General features: G+C 40.2%; 1 protein-coding gene across 3 annotated transcripts in view; it reads right to left on the minus strand.

The window, feature by feature from the left end:
• TGFB2 (transforming growth factor beta 2) overlaps nucleotides 1-1,906 on the minus strand; it is an 84,645-nt gene extending 82,739 nt beyond the window's left edge. The window contains exon 1 of one of the 3 annotated variants that reach the window (XM_001489351.6): nucleotides 146-1,906. In XM_001489351.6, the coding sequence (XP_001489401.1) occupies nucleotides 146-491 (346 nt within the window). In that variant the 5' untranslated portion in view covers nucleotides 492-1,906. The remainder of the gene's footprint in view (nucleotides 1-145) is intronic. The other 2 variants (XM_003364564.5, XM_005608026.4) reach the window with 2 other exon arrangements.
• Nucleotides 1,907-15,655: the final 13,749 nt, after the last annotated feature.

A 15,655-nucleotide genomic window follows, 5' to 3' on the forward strand; every position in this document is an offset into this window, starting at 1 on the left:
GGGTGGGTGGGACGAAGGACAGCAGAAGGGGAAAAGAGCGAGCGGGGACCCAGAGAGGGAAGGGCGATCCCTAAAGTTGTTGCGCTTTTGAGAGCTCCGCGCAGCGCTTAAACCTCTGGGAGTGGAAGCGAAAAACAGTACTTACTTTCCGAGGGGAAGAAGGGCGGCATGTCTATTTTGTAAACCTCCTTGGCGTAGTACTCCTCGTCGCTCCTCTCGCGCTCGCAGGCGGCCGCCCTCCGGCTCGCCTTCTCCTGGAGCAAGTCCCTGGTGCTGTTGTAGATGGAAATCACCTCCGGGGGGACTTCCTCCGGTTCGGGATAGTCTTCTGGGGGGCTGGTGAGCTTCAGCTTGCTCAGGATCTGCCCGCGGATGGCCTCGATCCTCTTGCGCATGAACTGGTCCATATCGAGCGTGCTGCAGGTAGACAGGCTGAGCGCCACCGCGACCAAATGCAGGAGCAGAAAAGCGCTCAGCACACAGTAGTGCATTTTTTTTTAAAGGTGGAAAAAGTTAAAAAAAAACAAAAAAAATTTAAAAAGTAGGAAAAAAAGAAACCAATAACTCTCAAAGTTCAGATCAGGTAGGTTTTTTTTTTTTTTAATGCGAAACTTTTGCAAACAGTCGAGAGTCAATGTCCAATAGAAAAGCTATCTTGCTTGAATTCCTTTAAAAAGAAAATACAAGTCGTTCCAAAAGGGGAAATATTAATACACGATGGCCAGGGGGAACCCTAACTTTGGGGAGTAAGAAAAAGTTTTCTTGGAGCGACGAGATGGGGGGGAAAAAAGAGACGAGTGGCTATTAGGCAGAAATAAATTTAAGAGGAAGAAACGGAGTTCAGTGTGTCAGTTTCGGGTGCGGAGTGGCGGATCTGAACTCGGCTCCTCCAGCCAAAAGGGAAGAGATGAAAAGGTCCCGGGGCTGGCAGCTGGCGAACTGACGGGAGGGGCGCCGGGAGCGCTGGAAGGGGGGCCGCCGAGGCTGGCCCAGGCTGTAATTTATATATTTAAAGAAGGAGCGGTTCAGCCCTGCCTTCCACTGCGGCGCTGAGCGCAGCAGCAGCAGCAGCAGCTCCGGAGCGGAGGAGCGCACACGTGTGTGAGTGTGTGTGTGTGTGTGTGTGTGTGTGTGAGTGTGTGTGCGCGCGCGCTGGCGTGCGCGCGCGCTGCGGGCGAGCCCGGCGCGCCGCCGGGAGGCGGGTGCGCTTCGCACGGCGCTGGGGACTCGGTCGGGTCGTGCAGCGGCCGCAAGGGCTGCCGAGGCGGCGAGGATCCTGCTCCCGGAGCGGCGCGCCGGGGCCTACCCCCGGGCGGGCGCACGCCGAGCCTCTCGGTTACTCCACGTTGCCGCCGCCGCCGCTCGCAAACGCGTCCAGCCTCCAGCTCCCTCCTGCTGCTGCTCCTCCTTCTTCTCGCGCTCCAAACGCCAACCCGGCAACAGACGAGCAGCTGCCGCCGCCGTGGCTCTCACCCCCTGCGGACCGCAACGGCAGCCCCGGAGACCGCGGACCGGGGGGTTTTATTCCTAAGGGGATGCGAAGGGGTTCCCTTGGAGTCCCACCCTCTCCTGTCTCTCCCACTTGGACTTTCTCGCTTCGGGTAGGTAGGCAGGCACTTGGCACCCTGAAATAGACCCTCTTCTGCTTTCTCCTGTCTGCAGCCAGACAGCCCGTTTGTTCCCAAATGGCTCCCTAGACCGTTACACTGTGTTCTCCATCCCTTTCCCCATGCCCCTCCACTTGCGCTCTCGCTCTTCGCTCTCTCTGCCTTTCTCTGGGTCTCTCTGTATCTGTCTGCCTGCTCCTCCCTCCCGCCCTCCCTCCCTCCCTCTCTCTATCTTCTCTCTCGTCGGAAGCTTCTGAAGCTCCCCTCGGAGCAACCTTCTGCTGCCAGCAGATAACATCACGATCTTGCCTGGGAGGAGAGATTTATAAGTTCCCTCTGAACCACGTGTTTGCCTTCAACAAAGTGACGTGCTAGGATTACAGTCAGAAGTCCTCTCGTTTACTTAGACCACGGGCTCTCCCCGAACCGTTGAGGGGGTGTGGAAATGAGGACGGCTGTGGGCGAGGGCGGGAGGAGGTGGAGTGTGCGCCCTGACAACAGTGATTTACGGTATTTACTTTATATAGTCATTTTGGACAGGTCTGTTGAAGGACAAGCTATCAAGCCTCCCGTTTTCACTTGGTGTGGCTCACCCACAGCCTCCCAAATTGAATCACTTGCTGTAGAATGGAAGTCTTCCCCCCTGTACTGTACACACACAGAGACCCACACGTGAAAGGGCATCAAACGGTTCACTCAGGGCCAGGCCAGCCCTGAGACATGGCTTCCAATTTAAAATTTACCTCCTGTGTTTTTAGTGGAATCCTTTTCTGAGATGCCAGAACACTGTGCTAGTACCTCTATTCTAAGTTTATTTCATTATGGTTTGTTGTTTACAGTGTAGTCCTCCATTTGAGTGTGGACTGCTGAAAAAAGAGCTCCATCTTTTTTTTAACCTGGAGAATAAAGTACATTTATTTGTTTCACTGTTTGAGTGAATGACTGGATATCTTCCTCATTTGCTGCCTAAGCCACTTCTTGATATGGCTTTCTCTTCACCCTATTCCCCAGCTAGACATTAGCCACCAACTTCATTCCTTCCGTAGCATCCATCCAGGAAACTGCCATTTTAAGTGTTTGGTGTCTACTGTTACACACTACACACAACTTGACATTTTCTATTTCAACCAAGTCCAAATTAGATGAATATAAAAATAATTCTTGCCACTGTTCACTTTCCCCTTTTTCTTTTATTTTACCTTGAGTTACTCAAAGTCAACATTTTCATTTCATCATGACTGTGGCCAGACCGACTAGACAGATGATTTAAACTGGAAACTCTGTTGAGTGTCCCCCCAAACTCAAAGCCTCTATATTATTCCCTAGTTCAGATGTTCCTTTTATTGTAGAAAGGTCACAAGGAAGTTCCTCTAACTTTTGGAGTTTATACTTGACATGCGCATGGGGCCTACATCATTAGTAAATAGAGTGCTGAATAAATAGCTATACAATAGCTAACACATATTACACTTAGTAATGTGAGATACATATATAGATGTATATAGATGGTCATTTAATCTTCACAACCTGTACCTATACAATAGGTATTATCATCTCTACTTTGCAGATGAGGAACCGAGGTACAGAGGTTAAGCACCTTGCTCAGGACCACATTAAGTGGTGGGGCTGGATTTGTAGTCAGGATCCTTGTCTGTGTTCTTACCCCCTAGGTACTCCTAAGAAACACTGGTATCCAGAATATGTCTTTCAAACGGATGCTGTGGTGAAGTAAGTTTGGGAGATACTGGGTACTGTATTTGCCTTCTTGTAGATTCACAGTTCCCACCATCATGTTCAAGGCTCTGAGAATCTTGCAGAAAAGAAAACTGTTCAGCTCTTTTTAACACAGCATATTCTGAACTCCCTTGAACATGGAATTTTTTCCGTATTAATACACATCAGAAAATTCTGGAATAAAAGAATTGTTCCAACTCACTTCTGAATAATTCTGAAAATTATGTATACATCAGCATTAGCAGACTCCTTTCTTTGAGGCCAGTTTCACATGGAAGCAACTGGAAGGGAGTTAGATAACCAGCTACCATTCCAACAGCCAAAGCAAAATATAGTCAAGAGCAGCTACTGTGGGGCCAGCCGTTTCATCAGGCTGTCAGCCCTGTGAGTTCAGGTTGAGAACTGCAGGAATCTAGCTATGCACAAAGGGGAAAACGAGAATATCCTCACACCTGGGGTAATTAGAGAACACAGACAAGGAGTGGCGACCTAGAGCCACCCAGTGAAGATGTCGCTTGGAATATGGCTGGTTACCTCGGTCCCCATCCTCCGCTGGGGACGTCAGTTCCACCTCCCCTCAAACCAGGGAGACCACCTTCTTGGTATAGACACAAAGGCCCCTGATGGTGAGCGGATTCAAATTAGTGTGAAGAGAGCAGCAAAAGCCCACCTACATCACTTCTAGGAAAACAACTAAGCCATAAATTCTTCTGACAACCATCTCCCTTCCCAACATAAACCCACACTTTTGTCCACAATACTTGGTGGGACACTTATTGCTAACTTAACAACTCCTTAAGCTACTTTTAATTTTCCCACTGCCCAGGAAGGTAGGACAGGGCAGGGGTTGGTGAAATCTTCTGGAATGGGTGAGTATAATAGCTTGAGCATCAGAGGAGGACCCCCTTTCTACCTCTCAGGTGAGCAATCCTTTGAAGATGTAACAGGTAAGACTGTAAGAGCTGTCTCCCTGGTAACCATAAATGGATCCTTTCTTCTACTAAATAACTCTTCTGGAGTCTTTTCACTTTTATATTCAAGATGTAAACATTCACTAACATTCATTCTTATGTGCTAAGGACTTTATACAGGGTAACAGGGTATTGAACCCATACAGATCGTCATGATTACCTCAAGGAGGCAGGAGGGCACAGTGCTTAAAACGGCAGGCTCCAAGGTCAAGTTTTCTCGGGTTCAAATTTCTGTCACTTTCCAGCTTTGTGATCCTGGCCAAGTTACTCAGACATTTTGGGTTAGTTTCTTCATCTGCAAAATGGGGTTAACATATCATACCAACAATATAAGATTATTGTGCGGATTAAATTCTACAAGGCACAGAAAGCACTTCTAACGCAACCTGGCATTCAGTTTGTGCTTAGTAAATGCTACCTACCATGTTCTTATCCTCTGACTTCTTCATTTTGTCGGAGAATGTACGATAACACACGTGTGGCCTCCACTCTTTCTCAGATATAAATAGAAAGAAACAGCCAGGGAAGACGCTAATGAGAATTGCTTCATGGTTTATGTCTCCTAGCAGTTTCTAGAAGGACATGCTCATTAAGTTACTTTACATAGTATGGTATCTTGCCCCTGGTAATTGTAGGAAGAAAGGACGAGATAATACACTTTTGGTGACTACGACTCTAAATGACTATCAAAGTCCAGTTAAGCCCAAATTCAAGATGAAAGTCGCTCATTATTTAACAACCTAAAATAGAATTCTTTGTTTTCCAGATCAGAGAGGTAGAGGGTGCAGCTGTTCTGACCACTAGCCCTCCTCTGCTCATTAATAGGTCTATTCACTTAATTAATGTGGTATTCCTGCAAGAGGCGAAACAAATGTTTGATACCAAGACAACTACTCATCTCTGTCCAGGAGTCTTACCCCTACGGGTCACAGGCAAGAGTTTACGATCTAATAGGTCCTTCCTAACTCTGATGAAAGAATAACTTCATTTGTAACAATTTTGAAAGCTTTCCACTATGGTTTCAAGCATTAAAAACCAGGAGGTGGAGAAAAGAAAGATATGGAACTACTGTTATTGATTACATTTTACTCTAATAGTGACACCTGATAAATGCAAAATAACCCTTGAATGTGATAATACGTTAAAAAGCCTTTTGAGTTCTTACAGCTTTTTCCTTTGATGCTGCAATTCAAAAGCAATGTTTGGTCTATAGCAATTTTTGTCTCATGTTCTGTGTGCATTTCTATGGATAAACAAGTGTCTGCTCTCAGAATAAGGAAATGGAAAGGTTAGCGGTTTCCCCATGAAAAGTAATACAATCATCATTTCCGTTTTGTATCTTGAGGTTAATCTAAGAAAGAGGTGATACAGAGAAAGGAGGGAACAATGGGTAGGGAGGAGAAGGGCCTAAAGAGAAGTTCAGAGGTGGTACAAGATAAAGAGATAAACTCCAGAGACAGGGACTAGAAAAAGCAGAGCCTATCAGTAGGCTGTGAGGTTTGAGAGAGATAAACTCCTCACCCTTTACTGATACGCTCACTGGAACATTTATCTTACCCTTTGGAATTATGATTAGCGGATGGATTATTGCTTGTTGCTTTTGGGCCCGTCTATCTGTACATTTTCAGCTCTGTGAGAGGTCCAGCAGGAGGGAAGTCTTTCTTTGGCAGGCAGTATCTTAGTGGCCTGGGCTTTGTCATCCCCTGGGTCTACTGAAGTCAGTTGCAGCTCTGGTTTCTTGCCCCTGTGAAATTTATCCACTAAAATAGCATTTAGTGGCTGATATAAATAAACAGCATTTAGGGAGTGATATAAATAAATGAACATATGGGGACAGTTGTCATACAGTATAGTATGGATACGAGCTTAATAAAATGCTAATATTGATAAAAAGAAGCCAGCAGCATAGTTCTCCATACTTTTTAGGATAGTGTTTGACACTCGCCCTTCCAGAATCTCTACTACTTCACTGACCCCACCGCCCCAGCAGTCCACAGACACGCTTCACTGAGCAAGAAGCCGGAATTAGGTTGCTGGGGGTAAAGGAAGAGAAATATTAATGAAGGGAAAATAAAAAATGAGGAACAAAAAGAAAAGGCAAATGATAGAGAGAAAAACATGATTATGTTCTCATAATTAAAATGAGTATGATAACAAAGTAGAATTTTTATTTTTTAAGATACATGGTCTTTAAATGAATTTGTCATCATTTCTGTGGGTTTCACAGATTCTGTTAGATTCTGAATGTGTAAATCTCCGTTAGCGAAGTTACCAACCTATATTTCAAACAACCTGCCTTTCTGCTGTCTCAATTGTCCTGCAATTAAAAAATGAGAATGAAATAAAAACCAACAGGCAATAGTAATTGTACATAACCTGGATATAGTTTTTTTTTTAAGTTAGAAGGAAAAACTAGTAAATAAGTATTTTAAAAAGCAAAGTGTAAGTATACTTTAATAAACATTTTAAAAAGCAAAGCTGGATGGGTAGTTATAATTTGTAAAACTGGATATTAATGGCCACAAACTTTTCTTGATGTTTGTTTCAAGTCTTAGAAAAGAAAGTTCTTGTAACTAGGGTGACCATATAATTTATCACACACTCCCGAACACTTTCAACAGCGAAGAGGATGCTATTCATCAATACATTAGGAGAGGTAAACCAGGATGGCTACACAGTCACCCGATTTAAAATGAAGCCACTTTACATCTGAATCTGTAAAACACACCAGTTAGACTTTTCCCTCTTCTTGGTTACAATAGTGATATATTTTGCATATTTCCAAGCCTTTTTTTCTTTGCCTGTGCTACAGATTCTAATAGTATCAGCTATAATTTGAAAATACTCATATAATTTTAGCAGTTCTATAAACATGCACCATCCAGAAACTGAGGTCCCTGAGAGGTGCTTGGTCAAGATTCTTTTGAGCTTCAGGAAAGCCAGTCTCCCACATGGAAAGGAAGAAGAGGATAAAGATAATAGTGATTAGGGATTACCAAGCATTTCATGTATTCCGTGTACAGCCAAACTCATTTTTACATTTTGGAAAATGAACAATAGCTAAAGAATCCAAGAAGTAAAAATGAATTCTGTCTCCTTCCCATTTTAATGTACAGAAAAAAGAAGAGAACGTTTCATTTTTGTCATGTGGTGCTCACGGGTCACCAAATACTGACTTTTTGCATCTTGACCTTTCCTGTTTAATAAACAGTAGAGTTTGCACAAAACCAAGGATACCTGGGAAGTTAACCTTACCTAATTGAAAGGGCTGTATGTCCTGTTAACTTGCAAATTTTTATTATTTCAGTTCTATCTATGTGTCCTTTTAAGTACAATGGCAGTATCTTCATAGTTCCTATCAAATGGCAAGCTATTTACCATATACCAAAGAAATAAATCCAAAAATGTGTGTGAGATATGACTCTAAGAGATTTCAGCAATACACAGAAATGATTTTGGCTGCCTGGTTATGAGAGAGAAGTTGTTTTTTGTTTAAGAGGTCTTTGTCTTTCAATGTTAATTAAGGTCATTAAACAACAGACTATTACAAGGTCAATCTGCTTATTCGACCAGTTGTAACAATTAAATCTAATCAATGCTACAGTTGTACTGATTGTTCAGAAACTAGCCACTTGTCAGGCTGTGGGAAAAAAAAATTCTATCAATCAGTTAATTCAATGATAGCCTAAATCCTGCCACCTAGAGGAGAGCAGTGGTATGTCTTACAATTTCCTGTTTGGAGAAGAACATGCCCAGTTTTCTCTGGGTATTTTCATCACTGGCTTATTAAACAATTACACAATGTCATTTTATTGTAAAACATTTTTTAACACTGTAATTAACAGTTTCACCTCAAGAATATTTTCCATTGATAGGCTGGTTTTTTTTTCCAGAGGGAAGGCACTATATAAAATTATTGCACATAAAATGAAAAGTACAATTTCACATAAAGATTGGGAAACATGCATTTTTAGAACAGATTCTAGATCAATAACAATGGAACTTCCTTAATTTTAAAGTTTCAGTTACTTGTTATCTCTTAGCTAATATTTCAATATCTAAATTCTTAATAGCAAAAATGTGAGCACTTATACTTTTATACGTCATCTAATGTCATTAAGTAACAAACAGCAGCATATGGGCAATATATTGTATCTTAGTATAAAAGGAGCAACAGTCATGTTCCAACAGACGAAACTATTGGACGCCCCAGTAGTTACAGTAGTTCCCTTTCTGCAGCATCCTGCAGCAAAACTTTAATTATCATACTCAAACAAGACCTCTAGTAACTTCTCCAATAGTACGTTATATAATAAACTGACAGTAGCAACCAAACTGAAGCTTGAAGTGTATGCTCCTTTAAACTCTAAAGTGCCACTGCCAGGAAAATTTTCACCCTTTCATACATGTCTGCTTCTACCTTCCACTGGCCATAGCTTCAAGCCGTAAGTAAAGGAGACTGAAAACTGCAACATGCCCAATTACTGTTCCAGAGCAAAGTTCAATTTCTAGAATCTGATTTTTCTATATGACATTATTTTCTAGAATCTGATTTTCTCTAAGACATTAGTATCATCTGAAATGTGAAGAAGCAGTGTTGTGTATAGCAGCTCTGTGACTCGAGCTGTGTGACCTTGGGCAAGCTATCTGACTTATTGCCTGTCTCCTCAGCTACAGATTGGGAACGATAACCACACCTACTTCACAGGCTTAGAGGAAGACTGACTGTGTGAGTTAAGGGCCTTATAAAACCCTGAAATATTATCTGGCATATAATTACTGTATAAATGTTGGTGGTTATTACTGTTCTGTCCCAACTTACACGTGAATAATTGATGGGACTATCAAAATAAGATGGTCAAAAGTGAAATGGCAACAATATTTTTAAAATAAATAAAAAAAATAGAGGTTCTCATTGCAAACTATAGTAAATTTTTATTAATCCAGAGACAGTGAGAAACAGAAGTGATACATGAGAGAGGAAAGAAGTCAGATTTTTTTATGTTCAATGTTCAAAGCAGGGTAATTACTAAAATGTAAGAGAAAAACTAGGATTCTAGCAAAAAGGACTCTCCCTACAGTCATTTATTGCAGCTCTCTATAGACTCTTAGAGGGTCCTAGTAAGACAGTATTTAGAGTTTGGCTTCTGGAACAGTATAAATAGGCACAAATTATGTTTTAATATCTCATTAAATGTCAGGATCTTTTTTAAAACTCAGTGTGAGACTTGTCTTTTCAGACTCTCAAAAATTATTTTCTTAAAAAAAGAATGTATTATTATATTCTTATATTCATCTAATGAATTTTTGGCATTTAAAAAATTTACTCACACTATCCATGTTTTAAATCTTACATTTCCAGTGAACATACTATTGACATATGTGTTTTTACCAGTCTTCACAACCACCATTTTAAATGGGAGCAGCAAAATGGAAACGCTATAGTTTACATAAATGGTTTCACATCACTGAACTCATAATCTCAAATTTCTTGCTATTAAAAACAATACTCTAATACTATTCACACAGCAGTTTTTGTAATCAAGATCTTTTCCTGAGTAGGGTTTCTAGAAGCAGAATTACTGGGTCTCAGTAAGTATCTACTATTTGCCAGACTTTAACCTTTTGTGGGGGAACTCATTACCTAGGAGAGGAACATTTACTATTACATAGGTCAAAAATGAATGACACATCTACACGCACAGCACCTAATCCTCCAAATGCATAACAGGGAACATTTCTTGAGACCCTACTATGTATCAGGCACTGTGCTAGATACACACTGTACATACACTATTCAAATCCTTAGAATATGAACAAACGTATCCCCATGCCTGATTTTAAGCCTCAAAAGTTTAAGAAATTTGTGCAAGGACACTTAGCTAATAAGAGTCCAAACGAACTCTGAACTCAGTTTTGATTCCAAAATTATGCCGTCTATCATCTCACAACGAATACTGATTTTTCTAAAAATGTTCGATGTAAATATAATTTCACTTATCATTAAGAAGTATATTTGGGAGTCCTTGTAAGGACCAAAATATGGCAGTTGTGCGTCATGCAAGCTAGTTATTCCTAGCGCTCTTACCATTCGTGGAGAAAGATAATATCACCTTGAACCTTTCGGACTATGAGCTTTTATAGTACACTTAAGAGACCCAGTGTTAGCGTACAAAGACAAATATTATGTAGAAACAGCCCTGATGTTATGCTTGGTACTACTCAGTATTTCAGGGGAACTGCTGTGTCTGGCTGCCTCGCTGATGTTTTGAGAGCTGATGTCAATCCATTGTTTATGGCCATTCCATGGGAGGGGATACATTTTTACCTAAGACTGAAGTCTGGTTCTGCAAGCACAGAGGCAACTGTCTAGTAGCCTAAGGGTGAATCAACAGCTGCGAGGCCACCCACGCATAAGGACACAGCTCTCAGCTGTCTTCCCATTCAGAGCCCCAGTTGGTCCTGACCCCATACGAATTTGGTGTTCTTGCTTTGATGTTTATGAACCGATTGCATTAAAAATACAGGATAATGATTCAGGGGTTAGAGAAACTGTTATTTATACAAATGTGGTTAACACCTCATCATTTTAAACTGGCTGTGCTAATAATCCTCATTGTGCTCTTTGTTTTCTGTTTTTTGCCCAAATCTGCAAGTTACATTTGCTTCCGCAGGATGTTAAGTGTGCTGGAAGAGACTGGAGCTGTTGGACAACTATAGAGTCCTGCAACTGAGGGCACTTCTGCAGGAAACCTCCTAAATAAGTGGGCTCCCCGATACAAGTCCAAAGCACGGGAGCTCACTGGCTTAGATGGCACATGGTATCAGCTGCTCTGGCAGTTCTCAATATGTGCTTTTTTGTACATCATAGAACTATTCTTTTAGAGTACAGCAATAAGATTTAAAATTTGGTGTATTCATTCTGAAAGGTGCAGATAATACTACTAAAAAGTCAAATGCTATTTCTTAACCAGTGGCCTAATGTTTAAGGACAATAGTTACCTCAGGAAATAATTTAATTATAAAGCAACTTAATATATCTTTTTTTTTTTGAGGAAGATTAGCCCTGAGCTAACAACTGCCAATCCTCCTCTTTTTGCTGAGGAAGACTGGCCCTGAGCTAACATCCATGCCCATCTTCCTCTGCTTTATACGTGGGATGCCTGCCACAGCATGGTTTTTGCCAAGCGGTGCCATGTCCACACCCAGGAGCCGAACTGGTGAACCCCAGGGCCGCCGAGAAGCGGAACGTGCGAACTTAACCGCTGCGCCACTGGGCAGGACCCTAATATATCTTTTTTGAAACACAAATAGTGAAAAACGAAATCAACAATAATTTTATCAATAAAATTACACCAGTATTTTTATATACTTAAATTGTATCCGTAAAGGTTTATGGGAAAACCTCAAGACAGACTCACGATTCCAAAATTACTGATGATTTCTTAGACTAAATAGATGCTCTGTAACTTTCTTATCTTCAGAGTTAGACAGAACACCACTAGCCACATGTAACTTCTTAAAATGTAAAGTAATTAAAATTAAGTAAAATTAACAATTCAGTGTCTTTGTATCACTGGCCACATCTGAAATGCTCAGCAGCCACTTGCGCTGCCACCGTGGACAGTGGAGAGAGAAAACACTTCTCTCATCTCAGAGTTCTGTTGCAAAGCACTGATTCAGAGACTACAATTTTAGGAATTATGCCCACTACTCCAATACATATCCTTGCTTCCCTGCTCAGATGAGAACCACAGAGCATTTCACAGAAAGCTAAATATGTACTCCTGCTATTGGGAGAGTGGGGCGGGCAAAGGAGAGGGAAGAGTGAGGTGAGCAACGTTGGACCAGATATTGTTAACAAAACGAAATAAAATAAAACCTGTTTTGTAACTGCATCTCTGAGGATGCCTCTTCTGAGCACAAAAGGTTCCACGTAACACCCAGGCAAAAAGCCCGAAATTATAACTCCCTGAAATGATGCTTAGAGTAGATGCCAAATATTAATGTGGTTCTCTAGGCTAGAAAGCACACTAGAGTCTAAAATTATTTAAGGATTGTTAGAAGGTACCTTCAATCTATGACATTCTGATTATATTCATGAAAAGTCTTAGTATTTTGTTGAACATCAATTACTATGCTAAATGTCCCATCACCTACCTCAAACATCGTTCTACTTCCAAATTTGTTCACAGGTCCTCCTGATCAATAATACATTTAATGGGTTCAGAAAAGTCCACCCAATGGAGAAATTCTCTGGGTCAACTTTACTGCAACAGTCAGTAAGACTCATCTCTCCAGCTGGCCACAATGCACACTCCTGTTTTCTTAAGGAAAGAATAAGAAAACTTTTTGTAGGCACAGAACAGTTCTTTCTCCTGTTTCCAAAATCTGTACTTACTGCCAATTCCCCTCAAATAGTCTTCTCACTCATATATCTGCAGGGCTTAACAGATTCACTACCTATCACCAACACATGGAGCAGAGACAAATGCCAGTCACACTGACCCCAATAGAGGAATTTAAGGAAAAAGCAGAGTGAATTCTGTTTCTCTCAACTGAAAAGTGTTCCCAAATAAAAAGAAAGTTAACATACCGATAGAGTACGGGCAAATTAATCTTTTCATAGCTGTAGCCAAGCTTCATTATTCTAAGACCCCTATTTATGTACCACTCACATTCCATTATAATAGTTTTTTAAGAGTCACGGTAGATAACAGATTTATTTCAAGTTATCACGGTTAATCCAAATTCCCAGAGTATTCAAATCATACAGTGAGAACTTACTGCAGGAATTCAACTGTAAAAAGGAAGAGGAGATTCAAATTTTTTGTCCTCATAGGAGCAAAATTATCCCTTGTTTCGCATAACAATACCATCACTCAAATAATTCCAGCAGAGTTCCTGGAATGGGTGCTCAGTGAATCTAATGCTAGATTCACTTAACTTTCTAATTCCATTAAGAAATTTAATCAAGAAACAACGGGAGCTGAACTTTTTCCACATCTAAGTTCAAAATGTACAGTTTGCTATATTATACATCACTACGGACCAAACGCTCCCCCTCCCACCTCAATTCATGTTGAAGCCCTAATCTCCGCCCATGTGATGGTACTTGGAGGTGTAAGTAAGGTATGAGGGTGGAGCCATCATGAAAGGGATTAGTGCCTTATCAAAGAGACAATGAGAAGGATGATCTTTCTCTTCCTCAAGTGAAGATACAGGAAGAAGTCAGCTGTCTACAAACCAGGAAGACAGTCCTCACCACACATCAAATCTGCCAGCACCCTGACCTTGGACTTCCCAGCCTCCAGAACTATGAGAAATAAATGTTTGTTGTTTTAGCCCCCCAGTCTGTTATTCTGGTATAGCAGCCCAGACTAGGACACAGACGCACACATGGACACGCAAATTTCCTTAAGAAATTACAAATGTTAAAAATATATCTACTGATTTTCCAAATGTTTGTTTTAAAAGTGAAATTCATGTGGCACAAATGTATCAATATACAAAGCATAATTATGGTACTCTGGACTCATTAAAAAGACTGAAAAAATAAAACTTCCATCTTGTTTCACTTATGACTCTTTCAACACATATATTAATAAAAATCTACAATAAAATAAAAATACGTAAATACTATAGAGAGGAAAAAAGTTATCCAAAGGATGCAAAAATATCAACTTATTTATTTATCTCCTCCTGTCTCTTCTATATAAATATTTATGCTCTCTGAAGATTCCTTTACAGACATTCTTCTTAGGCCTTATGATTCCTTTAACTCCTTAGCAACACAATTTACGTTTTCAGATTGTCCATGTTTCTGTTCACACTTCAAACTTAGGACTTCTCTACTATTACGTTTAACTAGGACATATTTAGGCATCTATAAACTAATGGCTTTATAGTTAAGTACTGTACTCACAGGTCCTGAAAACCAGCACAGGTGGCAGGGTTAGTTTAGTTGGTGGCCACTGAATATTAAGTATATTCATACGTGCAAAACACAGTGATTTAAAAAGCCCTAAGACGTTTTCCAGAAGTTAAACATTCCCTTTTCACCCACTTGTTGTAAAAGACACAAAGTATTTTTAAGAACTTGGATTTGCCCTCAAATAAACCTTCCAGAACCTCCTGCTGAGTCATTTTAGGCTTTAAGTACTGAAGGTGAGCTATTCGGTCCAAAGGGTTTCCAAGGTATATTTTTCAATGGGTAGAATAATACTTGTTCTATTCTAGGTAACTTGAAAAGGAATTTGGTACTCCAACTCCAACTTAATGTGCTGAACTGCTAAGATGATTCTAAGTTACTCTCAGCGTACAAGAGGTGTTATCTTCGACTTTGAGATTTCAATGCTTAAAAACAATAACCAATACTAAACTCTGCTAAACACTGAGAACCTTCGCCCCAGCCATTTGAATATCCAGATAAGGGAAAAAGATAATACCTAGTTACTAGTTACCTGGTCACTATTTCCCATGTACTTTCCAAACAAATAAAAATAACCTTTTTATTACTCTACTACTGTAAATAGTTACTAAAAATAAAATCTGAATATTGATATATTTAGGTAAATTTTAAATAATTTCTGTATAGAAATGCAGTCCTCTTTTCCCTCCTTACAGAACTCAAAGACAATGTCGGAAGATGGAATAGATGCAGAATTGATTGACGGATGTGAGAAAAATGTAAATGTTGTAGGTAAAATATTCAGAGTAGAGGTGACAGAGCTAGACTATCTAAAACACCCGTCAGAAGATCCACACTTAGTTTCTAAGATAATATGCTCATCTTTAGATTCATATTCGTATATTGTGGTATTTTGCCTAAATATTTTATAGCCAAGATGCAGAAATACTGATACATATAAAACATCCCATCTTTATGAAAACAATTATTTCATGAAAAGCCTGCTAATGGAAGTGATACTTTTTTTCCTCACAGCGGCAACTCCGTTTTATTTTGAAATAATTTCTGAAAGAAGAAAATCTGCAAATATTCCCTTCCTTCCTTTCACTTTGAAAATCTTGCTCCATTTTTCTAAATTAAACCAAAGACTATACAATGATCATATGTTTCAAAAACAACTTTTTAGTATCCAGGGAGTTATTTACCTATTTCTGTCACCTGAGTGTACTATTCAAAAGAATTTCAGCAAAGCTTTAGTAGGATCCAGAAACACATTAATAGCAAACAGTAAAGTATAATCTTTAATTCTGGGGAGAAAGAAGTTTTTAGATGCTGCAAATAACTTCTTTTCAAAATTATCTATGCTATATTGAAATATTTATCTGTGTTACACTCTACAGGGATTTCAGCACTCTCGCGTTACTCTTGAGGAA

The sequence above is a fragment of the Equus caballus genome, chromosome 30, assembly GCF_041296265.1.
Source record: "Equus caballus isolate H_3958 breed thoroughbred chromosome 30, TB-T2T, whole genome shotgun sequence".
Taxonomy (NCBI): domain Eukaryota; kingdom Metazoa; phylum Chordata; class Mammalia; order Perissodactyla; family Equidae; genus Equus; species Equus caballus.